Source organism: Tasmannia lanceolata, unplaced genomic scaffold (genome assembly GCF_043159265.1).
Source record: "Tasmannia lanceolata isolate RefF3 unplaced genomic scaffold, GAP_Taslan_0.1 ptg000008l, whole genome shotgun sequence".
NCBI classification, from domain to species: Eukaryota; Viridiplantae; Streptophyta; class Magnoliopsida; order Canellales; family Winteraceae; genus Tasmannia; species Tasmannia lanceolata.
This window is the reverse complement of record NW_027518685.1, coordinates 16,720,311-16,742,443: the sequence shown is the minus strand read 5'-3', so window position 1 is coordinate 16,742,443 and position 22,133 is coordinate 16,720,311. Positions and strand designations below refer to the sequence as shown.

Genomic DNA, 22,133 nt, shown 5'->3' with positions numbered 1-22,133 from the left:
AAGGGTTGTAGAGCCATGGGCCTTCCATTCCTAGGAGGGAGTGCTATAATTCTGACAATACGCCTCCCTAGCTCTCTATGAAAACACAAAAAACAAGCCACCCAGCTGTTTTTAATTGTCACTGTCTTTTACATCCCCGGGAACCCCAGCTATAAGTCTAGTTATAGATGGGGTCAAACCTAGGAGGCCTGGATTTTAAGAGTCTAATCAACCTAGGAGGCTTTATACGATTGAATGCTTTTATAACTATTAATACATTATTGATCATAAACTACATGACCTAAAAGATAGGTTATTGAGAGAATTTGAGGAATGGTATCCCCACGTTACATTGTACAAACAACATGCCACCATGAAAAAAATCGATCAAGCTGGAGATCTAAAAACTCTTACAGAACAATGAGATTTAATAGGTCGTCTTTGAACGCATCATTCTTTTTTCTTTTCTTTTTTGGAATGGCATTGAACCCATCATTCTATCTCACACAAACAGCAGAAAACAACAGCATGATTCATTATGCTTCAATAGGGAAATGATTTCCACACTCCATCTTATGATTGGATGTTGACAACTTTTGAGGATCTGTAACATCTTTTACCCGCTAATTATAGATGTGTAAATTGCTAACAGGAGTGTCATTATCAAATATAGGAGAGTGGGTATCATTCACATTCTCACAATTGGTGAGGGTAAATCTCCTATATACAATTAGAGACTCATTAGCAAGGCAGGCAAAGGATCTGCTCAATTCCTTACATTAAAGGGACTTGATTATACACAAGATACAGATTGGCCAATGAATGAAGATGCAATCAGTTAAAACAAAAGAAAAACTCTACTGAAGAGAATTATAGAACAAAATTAATACAACAGATATTCCAATTAGGACTGGCAAAGCGGTGACCAAGTACAGCGCCCCGTATCCCTGCATGCAATTAGCTCTCCTAATTATATCCAAAAGCATGAATTTCCAGACAAAGCAGAAGTGAATTTTAAAAGATAAGATTAATAGCCATTAATGACTTTGCAATCCTAACAATATTGGGTCCCTGGAATTACAGTTCAAGGTAAAGATATTTAAGCAATGGCAGAGAATTATGAGAGCTAAGAAAACATACCACAATTGAAGGCACTTCTACCTCGTCGGTCTCATCACTCCCCTCGATCTCGGCAGCTGAATCCCAGTCAATGTTGAGTCTCTTTGCAGCCACTGAAGGATCAATGCCAGTGTCCGTAGCTTTTGCATATAGAGACTTGCTAGGCTTACTCTTTGGTGCTTCAACCTGTTTACAAATAAAGCATCAATGGATTACATTCTGTACAACTTACACGGTTTTCTAATCCAGGCTCCCTACTCAGACTTGATTGGCATTTACATATATGTGTACCGGTAGTTAAATAAAAAAAGGAGATTAATCAATTTTTCATTGTTATTCTTTCTCCCTCAATTGCCCAGATACATGAGAAGAAAACTCCTTGCAGGAGACATTTGACTCAAGAAAAGCCCTAGAACATATTATTGCATTATGATTAAGCAAATTTCAATTAGAAAAGCCTCCACGGCTCAATACTTCTTCCCGTACCCCATGCTATAGCATTTGAGGGATCACCCTTAACCGTAAGAGGACCATTAAAGTTCTTCCTGATAATTTACAGGCCCCCTGAAAAGATTTTGCGGTTCAGCACAGGCTACTCCAAGAAAATCCAAATAAGCTCAACATGGTTTCCTCCTCATCCAAGTGACTCCTCTAACTCACTGACAAGTGGAATGCGTATCCAACATTATTCTTTTTATTCCTGGATTAAATAACTTAATTAATAAATAAATCAATAGACCTTTTAATCTTCCAAAATATGGAAACAGTTGCTCCAAAGAGTTATGAGCATCTACAACCTCAGATTGTTTGGTCATCCAATATATACCATCGAGAATATGGGAAACATAACAGCAGATTGTTTGGTAGAAGAATGTCCAATCATAGCAGTCATTCATTGCAAAGTTACTAGGGAGCTATGGAGCAGCATCCGCTCTAGGTTTGGTGTGGTGTGGGTTATTCCCACGAAGCTCTCGGAGATGGTGGATGGTTGGGGGTTGGTGCAATGGAAGAAAAATGGTAAAATTCTCTGGAATGTCTCCCTCCTTGCAACCCTATGAGTCCTTTGGAAGGAGAAAAAATCTAGAGTTCTTTATGGTGTTTCCAAGTGTTCTCACTTTCTTTACATCAAAGTTATTGTTCTAACTATTGCTTGGGTGAAGTCCATTCCTTCCTTTCAGTTTGTTTCGGCTTTCGACCTATGGGAGGGTTGGAAGAAGGTCTGCCATAGTTGTGAGCGCCGCTCCCCAATTGTTCGGGATTGGGTGCCCCCTCCTATTGGGATGCTAAAGCTAAACTTTGATGGTCCAGCTTGGGCAACCCTAGCCCGGATGGTGCTGGGTGTGGGGTGGGTGCGTGGGTGTGTGGGGGGTCCTTAGAGATTCTATGGGAGGTGTCATTTTTGCCTTTTCTAGGCCTGTTGGGTTTGCACATGCCAGTGAGCCGGAGGTCAGGGCCGTTATCAAGTAGTAAAACGTTTGCACTCGGATCTATTGAACATGGTGTTGGTGGAGGGAGACTCTCTTAATGTTATTCGATGGCTTAGAGGCTATATCGTCCCCGCATAGAGATTTGCCCACTTTTTTTTATGAAATCCAAGACAAAGTGGAAGGATCATCAATCATTTTCAATCACATTAGAAGATCCGCCAACAGGGTGGGGGATAGATTAGCTAGGGATGGGGTTGGGAGATTGGGTCTAGAGATGTTAGACTTCCTCCCTCCCTTAGTTGTATTTATTCTAGTATATTTTTCTTGTTTTCTCTTTGTTCCTTTTCTTTGTATTGGGTTGACTATCTCGGCCTTCCCTTTGCTCTTTAATGAAATCTGCTACCATTCCAAAAAAAAAAAAAAAAAGAACGAAAGAATGTCCAATCATATCAAAACCATCCTTCTACAGAAACCACCAAGAAAACCAATGTGATTTATACTTTTAAATTAAATTCTTCTATTACCATCTTATCTGTTCCTCACTTTGCACATTGTACTGTTTGCAAGGAAGAAGTGACCAAGACGCATTCTCAACTAGGAAAGTTACTTTTTCTATAAAATTTCTAGCAAAGTTTTTGAATCTCACCAAGCCTTCTTATGGGCATCTTCATCAAGCCTCACTAAAACAATTAGACTGAATCGCCCACATAAAAAATCATATTTGTAGTCAGGTACTGTGCATAGTTGTCAAAACAGAGAAGTTTTAAGGTTATCTAGACTTCTGGAGCACTAAATCAGATTGGGAATATTAAATTGCATCCAATGAATGCTTTATAGAAAGTTTTTGGCATGGATCTTCCATCGCCTCACAACGAACATTAAGCTCTTCAAACTTGTTCATGTACTCCACCACCGTCATAGTTCCTTGTGTAAGAGTCACCAACTGATCATACAAGCGTTCATGATAGTTAAGAAGGTAATACTTCTCCTTCAACTGAAAGTTGAATCTTCATCTCCTCCAAGTTAACTATAGGAGGCCGCCCCAACCTTCAGATTTAGCCCTCAGCACCGATCCACCAAATCTTTCTGTGTCCCTATAAGCTTCATCTCAGCAAACCTAATTCTAAAGTCATCTAACACACCATAAAACTTAAAGTAGTGCTTTATGAAAGCAAACCAATCGGAAAACACTTGATGGTCTATCTTCCCATCAAAATCAGAGACTTCAACTCGTACCTTCTTAGTGATGTCTCCACCAAAACACATGTATCATCTCTTCTTCTTCCATCACGTCACTGGCCACATATATAAATGAAGCTTGTGGACACATGACGTGCAACCCTAGCCCCTCGGATTAACTCTAGGACATGGAGGAGGTTGCCGCGCCAAAGGATGATCATTACGAGACACTTCTTCCTCTGCATTAGTGGCATTTCTGACGGCTTCTCCTTGAGTTTCAGCAGGATTTTTTGTAGGTGGAGGAAGACAAGCCTCCATTGAACCCACATATGTCTCCAAGCTGCCCAACCTCTCCATAATCTTCGTAAGGAGTTCATCTATGAGTCATCTTCCCCAATTGGCTTGCCTGCGAAGAGTAGAGATTGTGACAAACCTAAGCTCTGATGCCAATCTGATGTAGGGCCATAAGGGAAAGATAAGAAAAAAGGAATTGGGGTTAGGGTGTTGAAGAAATAGGCAAAATGTCATTAGGGTTACTATGGACTAGAGGATGGGATGTTAGGGTTTAAGTAATATAACAAAGGTAAAACGATTGAGTGAGGGGGTAGGTCAGGTTGCTGTTTTTTAAAGCAGAATTTTTTTGCTAAACTAATATGGTCGAGTGGAACGATGAAGAAAAGAGGGTTCAATTATAGGAAATAAGTAGGGTTTGATGGGAAAAAGTGGTTCAGTGTTTAAGAAATCAGTTCTAGGTATTTTATGATCAAATGGTATAATTTAATCAAAAAAGATAGCAAGCAACACTAAAGAGTAGAAAAGAAGAAGAATACATTGAGAGAAAATACTAGCTTCATGCTAGGGTTCTAAGCTTCACACATTCGATTGGTTAGAGAAAGATCTCGAGAATAGCTGTAAAATTATTCATTATTGTTGGAAAGATGCCTTCCAGTGACTTATGTAGTCTATCTCACGTTTTTCTTTTATTCTTAAACGTACCCATAAAACAACTTAAACTCTCAAGATAGCACCCAAATATCTAAAATAACCCTTGGAAAACCCTACGATATGCTTGGACACAAATTGAAAAGGTAAGATTGACCAAAAAAACATTAAAAAATAACTGATTACATTTCCTTTACCAAATAAAAGAAGTAATTCCCAAAATACCAAAAAAAAAAAATAATATATATATATATTTGCTCTAACATGAAGAAATTTAATATAAGCAAATTGGTAAGCTGAATCGCCCACTAGACCGGCCGCTCTATCTATATTTTCATGCCTTTCAATCTGAGGTCCCATGTGGGCCACGCTCCATAATCGTAGTACCAGGCCAAGGCCTCACTACTTTGTCCTTTTATGCTCCTTTATACTTTGGAGAGTTGAATTGTCGATCCCTATCAAAATAGAATTTATATTAATCTCCTATTTATCTTTCATGTGATAGTCCAACAAAGTTCAAGAATGAACAACTAATTCAGTCAATCATTTATGCATGAGCAATCATTAGGCTTTATTGGAATTCTTACTATAAACTTACAGGATCAAAGCACTAAGATAAGTATATCCTTCATTCTAAATGAGATATTTAAACTTTGAACATGGTTATCAGCTCGTATCGAATTAATTTCATAATAAGATCACGTCTTAGGAAAGTGACACACCGTAAATGACAACTTTAAGGGCTGGGATGGTAGAACCTTTTACAATCATTTGAGGCAACATGAGGATATGTACAACCTTCAATAAACTTCACATACAAGACTTAATCTTAATTGCTGCAGCTATATCTTTGAAACACTTGGTCATCCTTTATATCAAGGATTCAGATAGATTAAATTAATACCTCAAGATTGGGCCAGTTAATCATTTCCTCAGCAAGCATCCGTAGAGCAACACGGTTTTTAGGGATTCGTCCCTCGTTTACCTACGAAATATGGCACCAGATGATAAGTATTGCTGATAAATGGTACCAAATGCATCTGCTGTTAAACCAGATTCTACAAGAAGATGAAAATTTGTAAAGAAGTTTTTGCTTTAGATACATGCTTAAAGTTATAGCTGTAAGATATAAAGATATGCCACATTTTTCTTTGATTCTCAAGTTCACTTTCTACTATATACAAACAACAATTGCTCAAAATACAATCCAACAGATCATTTTGAAACCTGGGTAAATTAACAACAAAAATCATGATATTTATGTGTGTGTGTGCGCGCGCGCGTGCGTGTGCGTGCATGCGTGTTTTCTGAATGTATCTAATAATTTCAGCGAAATAACTAACTGTATTATCAACGGAGTTTCAAATAAAGCTCATGTTCTGAGCTTCTTACCTGATTGTGAGGATACGATTGGGCATTGTAAGATGTGTGAACAAGTGATCGCAAGACGGGTATTTCTAACTAGTATTCTTCATATAAGACTTGCTCATATAGGGAGAAAGTAGGTTCAATCTCTATTCCTTCCTCCATGTCCCTTAATTCTGTGTTACATGTTTCTGATTTCTCAACCAATCTATTGTCCATTACTAGCATCACCAAGCCTTTGAATTGTTGCGTTATGTTTTATCCTTCTCATTTTTGTTTTTTTGGACCTAGACTTGAAGACAACGATTGGCAGTGGTAGTGAGAGCAGTAGTCTTTACTTCTTCGACGATCAGTTACCGGCTCTGTGGTAGTTAAGCAAGCTAAAAAATCAAAAAATGTGAAAATTTGCCCCCAGTAGATCATCTAATAAGATGACATCAGAGATTAGGACATCCTCCTTTTCTTTTACTATAAAAGATGTTTCCCTCTTTAATAGATAATTGTAGTACTTTTGAGTTCAATTGTGAAGTTTGTGAAATGGCTAAACCTTGCCGAGCCATCTATTTACCAAGTTTGAAAAAAAAAGAGTGGGATTCGTTTCTTCTACATCTTTGTTTGGGTAACGATGGTTTGTTACACATATTAATGATTTCTCTAGTGAGACATGACATAATCTGATGCATGCAAAGAGGGAAGTTTTCTCCTGTTTTAAGATTTTTAATAATATGATCTATACGCAATTCGAGACTCGAATCAAAGTATTCAAGTCGGATAATGATGGTGAGTACATAGATAGTGTCTTCCTTCCTTATTTTAGGGGTCATGTTATTATTCGCTAGACGACCTCTGTAGATACTCGGCAAAATGGAGTTGGAGAAAGGAAGAATCAGCACGTAAAGGAAGTAGCAAGGTCCTTGATGTTTACCATGCAAGTACCATAACCTTATTGGGGAGATGCAGTTCTTATTGCAACCTGCCTAATCAATCGGATGTCATCTCGGGTGCTGGGATTAAAAGCTCCTTAGGAAGTTTTATCAGTTGCTTCCAAGCTTTTCCCGTCACCTCGAATGTTTGGTTGCCTCTGTTCTGTTCATATTCAGGGTAGACCTAGAGGAAAACTTGATTCTAAGGCCTTGAACTGCGTGTTCATGGGATGCTCAGCGACATAGAAGAGATACAAATGTATCATCCTCCAACTAAGAAGTTTTTGAGCATGGATCTGACTTTTTTTTTAATTCCTAGCATATTTTACTAACCAGAAGACACCTCTCTAGGGGGGAGAGTGGAAGTGAAGGAGAAGAGTTGTCTCCTCTACCTCGGACCTTAACCAATACCTCAGTTTGATTATATGTGTTGTGAGTTGTGACATAAGGAATCAAGGAAAAAAAAAGAGAAAGTCAACCAGAATTACATGTCTACTCCATAAGGCAAAAGGACAAGACCACTACCCTTTTTTTTCTTTAGAATGATAGGACAAGACCACTACCTCTTCTCAAAATCCCTGTCGGTGGACTCCTCAAGTCCAGGTAATAAGTTAATCCCTAGATCAATTTCTGCCACTCGTAATAGTGATGATTATGATTACCCTATTGTTGTCTGTAAGGGAGTTTGCTCCTACACTCAACATCATGTATCTAACTTTGTGTCTTATCATTCCCCCTCACCTCCATATCGTACTTTTGCATCCCCTTTGTCTTCTATGACTATTCCTCAGGGTTGAAAGGATGCACAAGAGGAAGCTGAGTAGAAACGGCCATGATAGAGGAGGTGAGAGATCTTGGGAGAAGCAACACTTGGGAGTTGGTGACTCTTCCAAAAGAGAAAGAAGATTGTTGGATGCAAATGTGTATTCATTGTGAAACAAATTGCTGATGGCTCACCGGAAAGGTATAAGGCGAGGCTAGTAGCAAAAGGCTTTACTCAGACTTGAGGCATTGATTATCATGAATCTTTTGCCCCAGTAGAAAGATGAATTACGTTCGAGTGTTTCTTACCTTAGCAGCAAATATGGAATGACCACTTCAATAATTCGACGTAACAAATGCTCTTCTTCATGGGGACTTGAAGAGGAAGTTTATATGGATGTCCCTCCAGGATTTTTGTTTATATCTACAGAAGGCAAGGTGTGCAGGTTGAAGAAGTCCTTATACAGTCTAAAGCAGTCACCAAGGGCATGGTTAAGAGATGTCACATGGTCATGTGGCAGTTCGGATATAAATAGAGTCAAGCTGACCAAACTCACCACAAGGAACTTCTAGGGTGAGGCAACTGCTCTTGCTGTTTATGTAGAGGATATTGTGATGATTGGAACTGCCCTAAAGAGATGCAGAATTTAAAAGTTCATTACGCCAAGGAGTTTGAGATTAAGGATTTGGGAAAACCGTAAGTACTTCCTCGAAATTGAACTAGTAAGGTTAGAAATAGACATTTTTGTGTCACCAAAGAAATATGTTCTCGATCTTAAGGAGACAGATCAGCCAACAGGCCTATAGATCCTAATCACAAGCTAGGGAAAGATAGTGAGGCTTATTTATCTGTCACATACTTGTCGAGACATTGCCTATATTAGCATAGAGATTCAGTTTATGCATGCACCTCGATCCTCTCACTTGGAAGTTGTCTTTAGGATTCTGCAATACTTGAAATCTGCTGCGGAAAAGAAATAATTAATTGCCAAGCACAATCAGCTAATGATAGAATCATACACAGAGCAAATTAAATCAGCTCAATTGATAATAGGGGATCTACCTTAGGATGCTGTACATTTGATGGTGACAATTCAGTGACATGGCGAATAAGAAACATGCTGTTCCCCAAGCGAGTGCAGAGGCCGAGTTCCGAGCTATGGCACCTGTGGTCTGTGAGTGATGGTCTTATTTGCACCATATTTGTGAGGACAAAAGATCAACTAGCTCTCTTGACCACAGGAATCAATTGTAACGAATTTCATATAATTTTAATTGGGCATGTGTGATATTTATACACCGGATTGAGTGCTGATTATGTTAACTCCAGTCTATATTGTGGGTACGAGTATTTTTATAATTCTTTTAATGTGGATATAATACAATACAGAGAGAGAGGCCCTAAAGTCACTAATCTCTCTCTCCTTGTCTTCTTTCTTCATATTCTAATCCAGATCAGATCTAAAAATCAAGTCAACTGTATAAACTTAGTGATAGGTTTCTATTTTGAATGTCACCCATTAAAAGGAGATCGCAGTTGTACTCTAGGAGTTTTTCTCCACAGGTGTCATACCCAACCAAGATCACCTTCTAAAGTTAAACTAATTTCACCATAATTTTAAAATATTAAAATGACCCAATCTAAAGAAGATCTATGTGCCCCTTTATTAATACTGGATAATGTTAATGAAAGCATAAAAAATGGTCACTTAGGCCCTCACTTTCCTCTTGACATGGCACATCTTCTTTAACAATTGCCTTTGGAGCTATGGCTGATTTGCTTCATCAATTTTATAAAATTGAGAAAACCCAACTCCATTTAGTTTTCATCCCAATTCCATAGATCTCCTTTGTGGGCTTAATTAAATTGTGTGTCTTGCATCAACCTAATACGCTGTTCCAATTTGAATATTTCTTTGGAAGGTATTGGATTGGAGAAATCCTTTCCATTAGGTATTTAGAGTAGACTTGAGACTTAATTGCCTTTGGAGCTATAGCTGATTTGCTTCATCAGTTTTCTAAAATTGAGAAAACCCAACACCATTTAGTTTTCATCTCAATTCCATAGATCTCCTTTGTGGGCTTCATCAATTGTGCATCTTGTATCAACCCAACACACTATTCCAATTTGAAAATTTCTTGGAAGGTATTGGAGAAATCCTTTCCATTAGGTATTTGGAGTAGAGACTGGAGACTTTCTTAAACTTTCACGTGTTTCTCATTCATCAACTTAGAATTCAGTTATAAAATCTCCAAAACAAGGCATCTTTTTGTGATAAAATCTCTAAAAATCACGCTTCCTAAAGCGCCAGTCTCTTCAATAACTCCGCTTGTAGACTTCACCTCCAATATCACCAAAATTTGGATATTGCCATGTGGATTGTAGTGTGAATAAAACTTGTAGTAATATTCTCCATCAGCCACATCTTGGCTCCTCCATAGATTCTTCAACATCATCACCGTAAATTGGCTCAATGAAATCTTCGTTATAGATACCCCTATTTAATATTAATTGAAGATGAGATGTAAATAACATTAGAAATCAATAATCTAGATCATCAATGCCTTTCAGCATTTTTTCAAAACTTATCCGATCGATACTCTCTATAATATTATCAAATCATTCTACCAACCCACCATGGTCTAGAACACCATCATCCCGTGTATGATTGTTAAAGAGGATTTACTTCTTTATGTAGAAACTTTCTTCTAGAACTCCTCCAATTTGGTGAGATTGGTTCCCCAAACCAACCCTAGCTGATCCCCATGACCACCTTCTAATTGGTATGTGACATGTCCACCACCATCTCGGTTTGTGTCCTGTTCCTGTAGGTATTCGACCTTTATCAAAACATTCCAAGCTTTTCTTTAGCACAAGAGACAAAATTATTGCATGACTCTTTGCATAGTCAATTCATGTATTGCATTTGACATTGGTTGGGACCATGGTTCGAAATATTGGCCGATACATATCGGAAAAAATACATATCTATATTAGCGTGTCTCAATACGATATGGGTATTGGTGCTCAAAAAATCATAAGTATATCAGTTGATATGTCTGATACGCAAGGAGTATTGGTGGATATGACTGATAAGAGGCTGATGAGAATGATATGGAACAGATATCGGTTTATATCATCATGTTTGAGTGAATATCCTGAAATTCTTTTTCCAATTTATTTGCCATTATTAAAGAGAGGGTCACAATTATCATGTTTGAGTGAATATCCACACAATTATAGTGGATGGGACGGAATAAAACGATATTAATAAATATGAGGTTAAGAGATGTTAAGGTCACAATTATAGTCTGTTTCAAAGAAAGGGTCACAATTACAGTCGTAGTCGATCTTCCACAATGAATTTAAGAGAAAACTCAGCGTGAAATATCTAATTTTCATAGGAACCATCTATGCAATATAATAGTTGAGTAAAATTTATAGTCAAATGCGATGCAAGGTTTTACATTTTATGTCAACACAAACTTTTTTTAATAAAAAAAGAAATCTCAATTGAAGAACAAAGAATACCATAAATACTGAGAATCATCTTTAAACATATGAATTCATACACCTAGAGCTTTTGAAGAAAAGATTGGAACTCTACCTTGACACTCATGAAAAAGTCCACCCAATTTAATCTCAATGAATGAAAAAACAAAATCACAAACTACAACAACGGCCGCATCATCTCTAAAAAAACTAGCATAAACTATCTACAATATTCAGATCATTAATTCACTAAGAAGTAAAGAAAAATTCGGCAATTTACCAAAATCACACATAAAGAAAAGAACAGTGTAAACAAAAAAGTGAAAGATTCAGAGTTGAGGAAATACAACAATAAGATACTTACAAAAAATTCATCGTAAAAGTTTCAATAAAAGCAACAACATTAATATAAAATGAGGGCTCAACCGCAAAACATTTTCCATCACATAAAACCCACAAAACCCACATCTACAATAACCAAGTAAGTCCACAAACTTGCATTTCTCTCTCCATCATTAAGCAAGAAAATGTAATCTGAAATGCTCAACCCAAAAAAATCAACATCTACAGTAACCAATCATCCCATTCTCCGAACCATTGCCTCGTAGAAACTTACAAATGCGATGAACTAAGCGCATCAAAGATTAAATTCATCTGTTCTTTAACTAAAATGGTACACTGCCTACTTAAAATGAAACGTTGCCTATAAATGTCCGCCTAAATCCATTGAACTATCTTCCACCACTCCTCTAACCCTCTTTCCTTTTCACTCTCAACCAATATCAAACCTTTTTTTCAAAATACTCTCTTCATAATATGACATATTTAAATTCTTAATGAGATTGGAGTAAAGAAACTTATTATCTATTGTTTCATTCCCAACGTTAGAGTTTCTACTTCTCAAACCAACTTTTATATCTACACGTGCAGAATCACTCCCTCTAGCTTCTGTCCCACCAACCATACTAGTGTCACATATCCTTTTAGAGAAATTGTAGAAAATTCTCTGGTGGAGATTAGTGAAATTCAATTCTTTTTCCTTGGCCACTCTCTTCAAATTTATCATATAATTCTTCTTCAACCGAAATATCTTATCGGTTATTTGGGCTTTGCTAAATTCGATATGCAATGATTCCTTAATAAAGCTATGGAAACTATCCTTGTCGGTTCTAAGGTTGGAGCCGAATTTTTCCTCAAAATGTGTAGTGAAAATGCTGACTTTTAAATTCCTTCATCACCAGTGTAAAGCCGGCATTCATCACCTGTTTCTTCTCGTCCTCGACAAGAAAATGCCCACAACATGCTCCGCCACAGTGCCAAAACCCCCCTTCATAAACATCTAGTTTCGAAGAAGAAGAGGAAACCATCTCTTCTCCTCTTCCCCCTCCTCAACCCCAAGAAAAACCCTCCCTCAAAAAGCCCAATCCCATCCCCCACCAAGAAGCAGCTCGGAAATCCCCCCGAGAACCCTCTGATGTAACCCACCATTTGAAAATTAAACCTTTCCAACTCAATGGACAATCCAAATCCCATTCCGGCAAGTCCGAGTATAACTCTTATCCACAAAAGCCAATCAACTCCAAGCCCCCCAATTCCAAGGAAGCCCACTCAATCAAAGAATGTAGCAATGCCGCGAACAAGGAACTAAGCTAATGTAATGGCATCAGTGACAGATTCATTCACCAAAGCGATTGATCGATACAGAACGCGATTGATTTGATTCCACCGATTAGCCTTTCCTGATTCCAAGAAGCGTCCGATCGAGCCTAGCAAGAACGAGAATGATTCGAAGAGAAGGCAGATGGCTTCAAAAGACAGAGTCGACAAGGATGACAAGCCCGCGAAGAAACAACTCCTCCTGAGGTTGTGGAGCAAGGACGAGATTGCAATTTTAAAGTGCATGGTTGACTACATCAAGAAAGGCTCCAACCTAACCGCCGACAATGATGGTTTCCATAACTTCATTAAGGAATCACTGCATTTTGAATTCAGCAAAGCCCAAATGACCGAAAAGATTTTTTGGATGAAGAAGAATAATGAGAGAAATTTGAAGAGAGCGGCCAAGGGGAAAGAACTGAATTTCATTAATACCCATCAGAGAGCTTCCTATAATCTCTTTAAGAGGATATGGGGCAGTAATACGGTTGCTGGGGTAGAAGATAAATGAGGTAATTCCGCACGTGTAGATATGAAGGCTGGTTCGAGAAGTAGAAACCCCAAGTCTAAGAATAAAACACTAGATAATGAGTTTCTTTACTCCAATGTCATTAAGAATTTGAATATGTCATATTATGAAGAGAGTATTCTAATAAGAGTTTGAATTTGATTGAGAGTGAAAACGCAAAAGGGTTAGAGGAGCGGTGGAAGAAACTTTAATGGATCGAGATGGACATTTACACTAAGCGTTCCATTTTTAAGTAGGTAACATTCCATTTTAATTAAAAAGCAAATGAATTTAATCTTCAATGCGCTTAGTTCGTCGCATTTGTAAGTTTCTATGAGGTAATGGTTCGGAGAATTGCTGATTTGGTTATTGTAGATGTCGGGTTTTTTGGTGTAGTATTTTATATTACATCTTGTTGCTTAATGATGAAGAGAGAGAAAGGTAAGTCCATAGACTTAATTGGTTATTTTTTATGTGGGTTTTATGTGGGTGGAAAAAATTTCGCGGTTGAGCCCTCATTTTATATGAATGATGTTACTTTTATTGAAAAGTTTATGATGAATTTTTGTAGGCGTTTTATTGGTGTTTTACCTCAACTTTGAAACTTTCACCTTTTGATTTACACTACTCTTTTCTTTATGTGATTTGAAAAATTGCTGAATTTTGCTTTACTTCATAGTGAAATACTGATGTGAATATTGCAGATAGTTTATGCTGATTTTTGACAAGATGATGCGACCGTTGTAGTAGTTTGTGATTTTGTTTTTTCATTCATTGAAATTGAATTTGGTAGAATTTTCCGTGAGTATTCAAGGAAGAGATCTAATCTTTTCTTCAAAAGCTCTGTGTATGAACTCATATGTTTAGAGATGATGCTCAGTACTAGTGGTAATCTTTGTTCTTCAATTGAGATTTCCTTTTATAAATAAAATTTGTGTTGACATGAAATGTAAAACATCGTATCGCATATGACTATGAAATTTTATTCAACTATTGTACTGCATAAATAGTTCCAATGAAAATTTGATCTTTCACGCTGAGGTTTCTCTTAACTTCATATAGTAAGATCGACTATACTGTAATTATGATCCTTTTTTTAAAACGGAATGTAATTGTGACCTTAATATCTCTTAACCTTATAATTATTGATATCGTTTCATTCCATGCCATCCAAAATGGACGAAACATTTCGCAGCACTATTCGCTTTCTCTCCTTGTCTTCTTTCTTCATTTTCTTATCCAGATCAGATCTAAAAAAGCAAGCCAACTGTAGAAACCTAGCGATAGGTTTCTATTTTGAATGTCACCCATCAAAAAGAGATCGCAATTATGCTATAGGAGTTCTTCTCCACAGGTGCCATACCCAACCAAGATCACCTCCTAAAGTTAAACTAATTTAACCATAATTTTAAAATATTAAAATGACCCAATCTAAAAAAAGATATATTTGCCCCTTTTTTAATACCAGATAATGTTAATGAAATCATCAAAAAAGGTCTCTTTGGCCCTCACTTTCCTCTAGACATGGCACATCTTCTTTAACAATTACTTTTGGAGCTATGGCTGATTTGCTTCATCGGTTTTCTGAAATCGAGAAAAACCAACTCCAGTTAGTTTTTGCTCTCAATTCATCTCAATTTCATAGATCTCATTTGTGGGCTTCATCAATTCTGCGTCTTGCATCAACCCAATATGCTATTCCAATTTGAAAATTTCTTTGAATGTATTCGAGAAATGCTTTACATTAGGTATTTTGATGCTGGGATGTTTACTGCAGAAGAAGAAAAATCAAACCACGGGTTGGAAAGGGAAGAGAAACCTTTGAAAAACCACATTCATAATTTCTTAGTTTTCAATGAAATCAAGGGTTGCAACCTTTCCAATTGTATATCAGCTTCAACTTTGGATGTTGATAACATGTCCAAATGTCTTATGCTCTTTGTAAATGCACTAGGCACATACAAACCTTGAGTTTCCACGAAAGGAAACATGAAATAATCAGTCCATCTTCTAGATTTAATTCTCAATGGCCACAACTATAAGAATGAATTATTATGATTAACAAAATTGATCTCGTCACGCTAGGGATGATTCATTGGGAAATTCATCGCATACTAACATTGAGTGTGTGTGTGTGTGTGTGTGTGCGCGCGCGCACTACTCAACTTAATGACTTAATCTGAGTGAAAGAAAAATGCTTCTGTATAACAAATATATCAGAGCAGTTCATCCAAACAATGAATGACTTCCAAACAAATAGTGATATATATACCAAACATGAGACTGAAATTTGTAGCAACATTATGGAATCAACATGAAGACATAAACCCAATTAATAACCATAGGATCCAAAGTAATGCATCTTACAAAAACGAAGAACGTACATCTTCCAAAGCAGCACCCAGATCCTCCCTCGTCACATCATTGGAATCGTCAATGCCAAGCAATCTCTTGCGCTCTGCATCCCTTGGGTCCTCTATCTCGATAGTTAACTTAACCTGAAATTAGAGAAGAATTATAAAAACAGAGAGTATATTCGTTATGAGCCACAATAGTAGAGCAAAATCCAAAACAGCAGAAGAAAAAAAACATTCTAATTTCAACAGCAAGGCAGCATAAAAAAAAACAAAACGGAGTCCAATTCATAGGAACAGTAGGAACAAAATGAAGTAATATTAACAGCAAATCACAAACCCTAAAACAGACAAAGAAATTCAAACGACATAGAAACAAAGCAGCTTTTAAATGAGATATGTTTTTTAACCTCGCTGAAGATCATGTCTCTGTTTTTCCTGAGAAGCTCCAATACCTACACAATCACATACACAAAATTAGAACCCAAAAAAAGAAAAATCTCAACAAGAAATGGATAAGAGAGAGAGAGAGAGAGACTCTTTGGATCTGGGCAACGAGTTCGAGGTCATCGGGATTAGGGTCATCCTGTTCTTCGGATGAGACGCGCAATTGGGTCTCTTCCTTGCCGACGGCAATCCTCCTCCGGCGGTGACGAAGGAGGGAGATGGAAGGGTAGTACCATGTGGGCTGAGATGGATAAGGATAGGGTTTCAAAAGAGGGAAGGAGTAGCGTATTAGGGTTTGGGTTTCCAGTGAAGGCACGGGCAAGTGTAGCTGTATTTGCAGAGCCATTGAAGAAGAAAAACTTCAGAGAGAGAGAGAGAGAGAGAGTGTGTGTGTATGGGGATTATACTACCAAAATCTCACTGGTTTTGGGAAGAGCAACTGACCATCACCGTTCCCTCTTTTTGTGTAAACTCATTTTCTATGGAATTTTTTTCCCAACAAAACACTCTATTTTATTTCCAAGGAAAATAGCGAATCTTATAGCCTGGATTTTTTTTCTGTAGAATATTATTTTCCATTATAAATCTAATCTATCTAACTTACTGTATATAAAGGTGGAATCGTGGGTTAAGTTCTTCCACCCTTTGCCGTTATTTCCGCTTGTGTTCCACTACCATAATTCCAATTGTATCCCACATGTAACGTCATTTGTGTCATTTGCCGTTATTTCCGCTTGTGCCCCACCTTTCTGATCCACACGTCAGCATTACTCTTTTATCATTAACCCCTTTGCTGATATCTAACATTTGTCTTTATGATAAATTATTTGAGGGTAAAATCGTAATTTACAGACAAAAAGTACTAACACAGGTACTTGTCTATGACAATTACCGCAAAAAACTATCAAGAAGAGGTAAAGACATATGACAATGACGAAAGAACTACTTTATATTGCGCATGCATGACACTTGCAAAATATTAATGGATTCTGGGCACCTGAAGAGGAACAACAATAATGGAAACCCCTATAGATTGGAGGGCTAGGATAAGCCTATATCGATTGGAGGGCTAGGATCAACCTATGGAATTGGTTTTACGGGCACAACCGATTAATTTTGTGTTCCATCACATGGACGGTTTAGATCAACCAATAGCCAAGGTTTAAAATTTCAGTTTCGGTAACCATTTCGGACCCCACCGAAAACCAATATTTCGGCGAATCCGAAATTTCGGTCTGAAATTTGGTAATTTGGTTCGAAATTCCGGACCGAATTTTCGACCGAAATTTTGTAACACTCTTTTTTTTTAAATAAATAATGGCATTTAATCGAAATTTCGGTCTGAAATTTGGTAAACGGCGAAAAATAAAATTTCGGTTTCGGTCCCCATCGAAATTTCGGTTCGAAATTTAAAACCATGCCTATAACCCTCTATAGATCGGAGGGTTCGGATCAACCTATGAAAATTATTTTTGGGGCACAACCTATGTAGGAAGTGGCCCATCCAAAAGAAATTTCTTTTCTTTTTATCTGGGATTTACACGTCAACATTACTTTTTTACCATTAACCCCTTTGCTAATATCTAACATCTATCTCTATGAGAAATTATTTCAGGGTAAAATCGTAATCTACATACGAAATCTATCGAACGACGGGTTCAACTGAAATTTGGGTTGGGTCGGGTTGAACTTTTTTGCAAATCGGGTTGGGTTGGGTTGGGAAAAATCAACCCTAATTGGAAATCGTGTTGGGCTGTCGAGCAACCCGACCAGACCCGAAACCCGAATTTGGATTCCATCTGAAGAAGTTCTGTATATTTGTGTTTTTCTTTTTCAACATTGAAATAGTCTCCACAATCCACAATTGACGGTTTGGATAATCCTATAGTGCGAGGCCATACCGTACTTGAATAAAGTGAGGAGTGTGATCATCAAAATATAGTAGTGCGAATAATATTTCCCTTTGTTAATTGTTAGTCCCTATTTGGTTTGGATTTTGCGAACCGGGATTGTGAGTTAAAAACTAATTATTGGTGACTCACTATTGGTTCTCAAAATTTAAAATAACCCGGCTTGAGTTGAGGTGGTCAACAGTTGGTACCATATCAAATCGGGTCAGCCCGACCCAACCCAACCCGAATTGGGTCGGGTGTTGCACCTCTAACGACGACAAAAAAATTACTTTTCCTTATTCACTATGTGTGGGTCAAATTATAGAAATTTTGATATTATGAATGCAGGACACCTGTAAAAATATTGACAAATTCTCCACACCTTAAGAGGAACAACAATCATGGAAACCTCTATAGATTGGAGGGATGTTGTGTTCTATCACATGGACGGTTCAGATCAACCTATGATGTGGTATGTACAATTTTAAATGGATAATTTAATTGGATAGCATGTGCATTTTTACTAGTTTTTGCAATATCCACGTACCCTAATTATTCTAAGCTACTTCGCGCCCATTCTTTTGCATGTGATGGCAGCCATGTCAGATGAATTAAATGAATAAAGCAAAAGTCAACATATGAGCTGGCATTACATGCAAAAGTCGGGGCACCAAATAGCTTATGCAAAGTGGCTAGCAAATCCCATTATTCTAAAAAGATAAGATGTTCTTTTATCAATGTGTTTTAAACAACAGCATAATCGGACCCTGATCAATCAAAAGTAATGAGTTGGACTAGTGGTGGTCCACTAGATCAACATAATTGATCACCATGCATCTCCGTCGATATGAGCCAGGTCAAAAGGAATAGATGTAGTAAGATATTTTTTCCAACGCCTTGTGTGTTTTGGATTTTGAGATCCCATTATGAGTCCTAAACTAGGGCTGGCAACGGGGCGGGTCGGGGCCGGATGTTGGGGTCCCCTACTCCTTACCCTCTGCGGGAATTTTCCCCCTCCCCTTCCCCTCCCCAATGCGGGGATGGTGAGGAATTCCCCTCCCCTCCCCTCCCCATGGGGAATATCTAATCCCCATCCCCTCCCCTTCCCCGCCCCCGCATCCTTCAGGAACAATCACTTTACTTTCTCATTTTACTTTGTTAAATGTTAGGTTTAAAACTAAAGATTTGCTAGGGACAATCACTTCAGATATGTTGCGGCTTGGCTGTTGCATGTGAGAGTAGTCACACAACCCACATAGGCTAAGATTTTGTCTTATTCATTTTATTAACTTGGGGACAAAGGTGGTTGCTCTCAGATTCATTTAATTGATCACTAGTCCCTGGCAGATCCCTAATTCCCAATCCCACTTGCCAAAAAGTATTGTACGTGCCACACCATAGGAAGATCCAAACCGTCCATTTGATGGGCACACCATACTACCATAGGCATAGGATGATCCAAACCTTCCACTTGATGGGCACATTGTAGGATGATCCAAACTGTCCATTTGATGGGCCACAACGTAAATAGGTTGTGGCCCAAAAATCATTTCCATAGGATAATCCCAACCCTCTGATCTATAGAGGAATTGCATATTATGGTACTTTTTATAGATCGGAGGGTTGCAATCATCCTATGGAAATGATTTTTTGGGCCGCAATCTATTTACGTTGTGGCCCATCAAATGGACGGTTTGGATGATCTATGGTGTGGCCTGTGAAGTACTTTTAAATTGTAGCCTATCAAATGGACGGTTTGGACCATCCTATGGCGTAGCCCATACATTACTTTTTGAAAAATAATGGACTATACGAGCGCACACCATATAAAATCTCATCACTCATCAGAGAGATGTTGCCTTTATTTGGAGGAGGGAGATTTTCAAAGAATTTAATGTTGCCTTACAGTGATGGTTCGAGGGAGAGATTTTAGGGATTTCTAAGGGTAATATACTAATATAATGAGGGACAATGCCCAATGGATTATAGGTAAAAGAAAACATAAAAAGCTATGTCAGGGACAAAACTGTACTAATGGAAATTATGAAAATTTTGGGAGAATCTTGTAGATATGTTTTGATCCAAGGGGTTTCTAGTAGTTTTCCAAAAAAAAAAAAAACTTAAAAAAATACAAGAAAAAAATGGCATTAATGCAGGGCGGGGCGGGGCCAACTCCATCCCCTTCTCCTCCCCTTCCCCGCATCGGGGAATTTTTTAAATCCCCTTCCCCACTCAAATCGGGGAATCCCCTCCCCAAGCGGGGCGGGTCGGGGCGGATCCCCGCTTTTCCGGATGAAATTTCCAGCCCTATCCTAAACCGATTATTGGACTCAAAATTAATATCCTGCCTGTTTTGGATCTTGAGAACTGATTGTGAGTAACAAACTGGTTGTTGTACACAAATTCATGTTTAATTTCAGGGAAAAATACAGATACACCCCCTCTAGTTTCTGACACATTCAACTCTAACCCTGACTATCAAAACGTGAGAAGTACACCCCCTGGAGTTTTTTTAATGTGACGGAGTAGACGGCGAGGCGGAAATGACCAAATGCCCTCGTCTTCCCCAACTGAAAATTAGGGTTTTCAGACTTGAAAAATGAAAATTAGGGTTTGATTCAAACCCTTGTTTATTTATCAATGTAAACCCTCGATTTAAGAGTTTTATTTGTCTTCATTTACACCATTATTATGATTTGCACATAAACCCTAATACTTTAGGGCCTTTTTTGTTTTTATCAATGTTTTTTTTTTCTTGAAATGTGGGTTTGAAGTAGCCATGGGGTGGGGTTTCATTGTCTGTGGTGGAGGTAACGGCAGAGGCCAAAGATGGCGATGGCAGCGGTGGCCGGAGGTGTGACGGCGGCGGTGGGAAATGGCGTAACCCTAATCTCTCTGCAAATGAGGGTATTTTTGTCCTCAAAATATTAACCATGGTTAGTTTTAGTCTTTCCGTCAGGTTAAACTAACGGACAGTTGACAGGGGGGTGTGTGCTTGTCACGTTTTGAAACCTCAAGGGGTGTACTTGTCACGTTTTGAAAGTAAGAGTTAGAGTTGAATGTGTCAAACTAGAGGGGGTGTAAATGTAATTTTTCCTTAATTTTAAGTCCAATAATAATCATTAAAAAAAATTGGGTGCATAATCAGTTTTGGACTCTGTTCTCAAAAGTCCAAAACAGATAGGGCCCAAATGTAATTTTGAGTCCAAAACAAACAGGGCCTTCGTATATGTTGCAAATGACATGTAACGATGCTTGCCCATAGAGAAATATTTAGGATTTTACTGAGAGAAAAAGAGAGATTTTAGGATTTTACTAGGAGAGAGCATACATGTGTGTGACGTATAAATATGATTAAATATCACCAACTCTAAGCGTATGGAGTAATTGGTTGTTTCACATGGTATCAGAGTTATTGCCTCACGACCGATTTTTGGATTTTATTGGGGGTGAGAGGGTACTTCCATCCGGGACTTAGGAAATCAGTTCTAATTACCCAGTGCTTTCTCTACTCCATGTCAATGGGGGTGTCACCCTTACGATATATTTGTATGCTTGATCTTGATTTTTTTTTTCTCTTCCTCAATATTGCTGTATCATTTTGGTATTTGAAAGCTTAATTATTTTGGGGTTTAGCTATCAACCGAAGACAAGGGTGGGATGTCCTCGGGGAAGAAAAGTTTTCTATAGCGCGGTTAAGATCATCCCATGAAAAAGACTTGTGGTAGGCCCCGCCCATCCATGTCAGGGACTATCAAATGAATGATTTACATCGGAAGTCATCAATTGAATCTCTTTCCTTCCTTGAGCAGTTGAGCCAGCCCCCTCTAGTGTATTTCCTTCCTTGGGCTTGGGCTTGGGCTTGGGCTTGGCAAGCTTCCTTGCCCAGCCCTCAACCTGAAGCCGACCCGACCCTTTTTTTTTTCGTACTGAACCCGACCAGAGTTGCACCCCTGATAACGAATAGAACTTTCATAACATTTTGGACGAACATCCTACATTATGTCTCTAATAACAAGGGGTGTGGAAATATCAAATTATGGAACGAACAAAACTACTGTCCCAGTTCGCCCGGGTTAAGAAATGT

The 22,133-nt window shown here is 38.1% G+C and overlaps 1 protein-coding gene across 1 annotated transcript; it reads right to left on the bottom strand.

The window, feature by feature from the left end:
- Positions 1–615: 615 nt before the first annotated feature.
- On the bottom strand, positions 616–16,637 carry CEST (death domain associated protein). Its single transcript, XM_077386662.1, has 6 exons — positions 16,246–16,637; positions 16,118–16,162; positions 15,738–15,851; positions 5,551–5,631; positions 1,120–1,284; positions 616–926 (listed from the first exon to the last, which is right to left on the bottom strand). The coding sequence occupies exons 1-6, from the start codon at positions 16,498–16,500 to the stop codon at positions 837–839; spliced, it is 750 nt and encodes a 249-aa protein (XP_077242777.1). The 5' UTR covers positions 16,501–16,637; the 3' UTR covers positions 616–836.
- Positions 16,638–22,133: the final 5,496 nt, after the last annotated feature.

Bases quoted from the DNA above. Each gene is read 5' to 3' on its own strand.
- CEST (XM_077386662.1), bottom strand. From the start codon at position 16,500: ATGGCTCTGCAAATACAGCTACACTTGCCCGTGCCTTCACTGGAAACC. The intron at 5,632-15,737 runs GTACGTTCTTCG...CATATTTCGTAG, and splicing joins TGGGTGCTGCTTTGGAAGAT to GTAAACGAGGGACGAATCCC. The intron at 927-1,119 runs GTATGTTTTCTT...AATTGCATGCAG, and splicing joins TAGAAGTGCCTTCAATTGTG to GGATACGGGGCGCTGTACTT.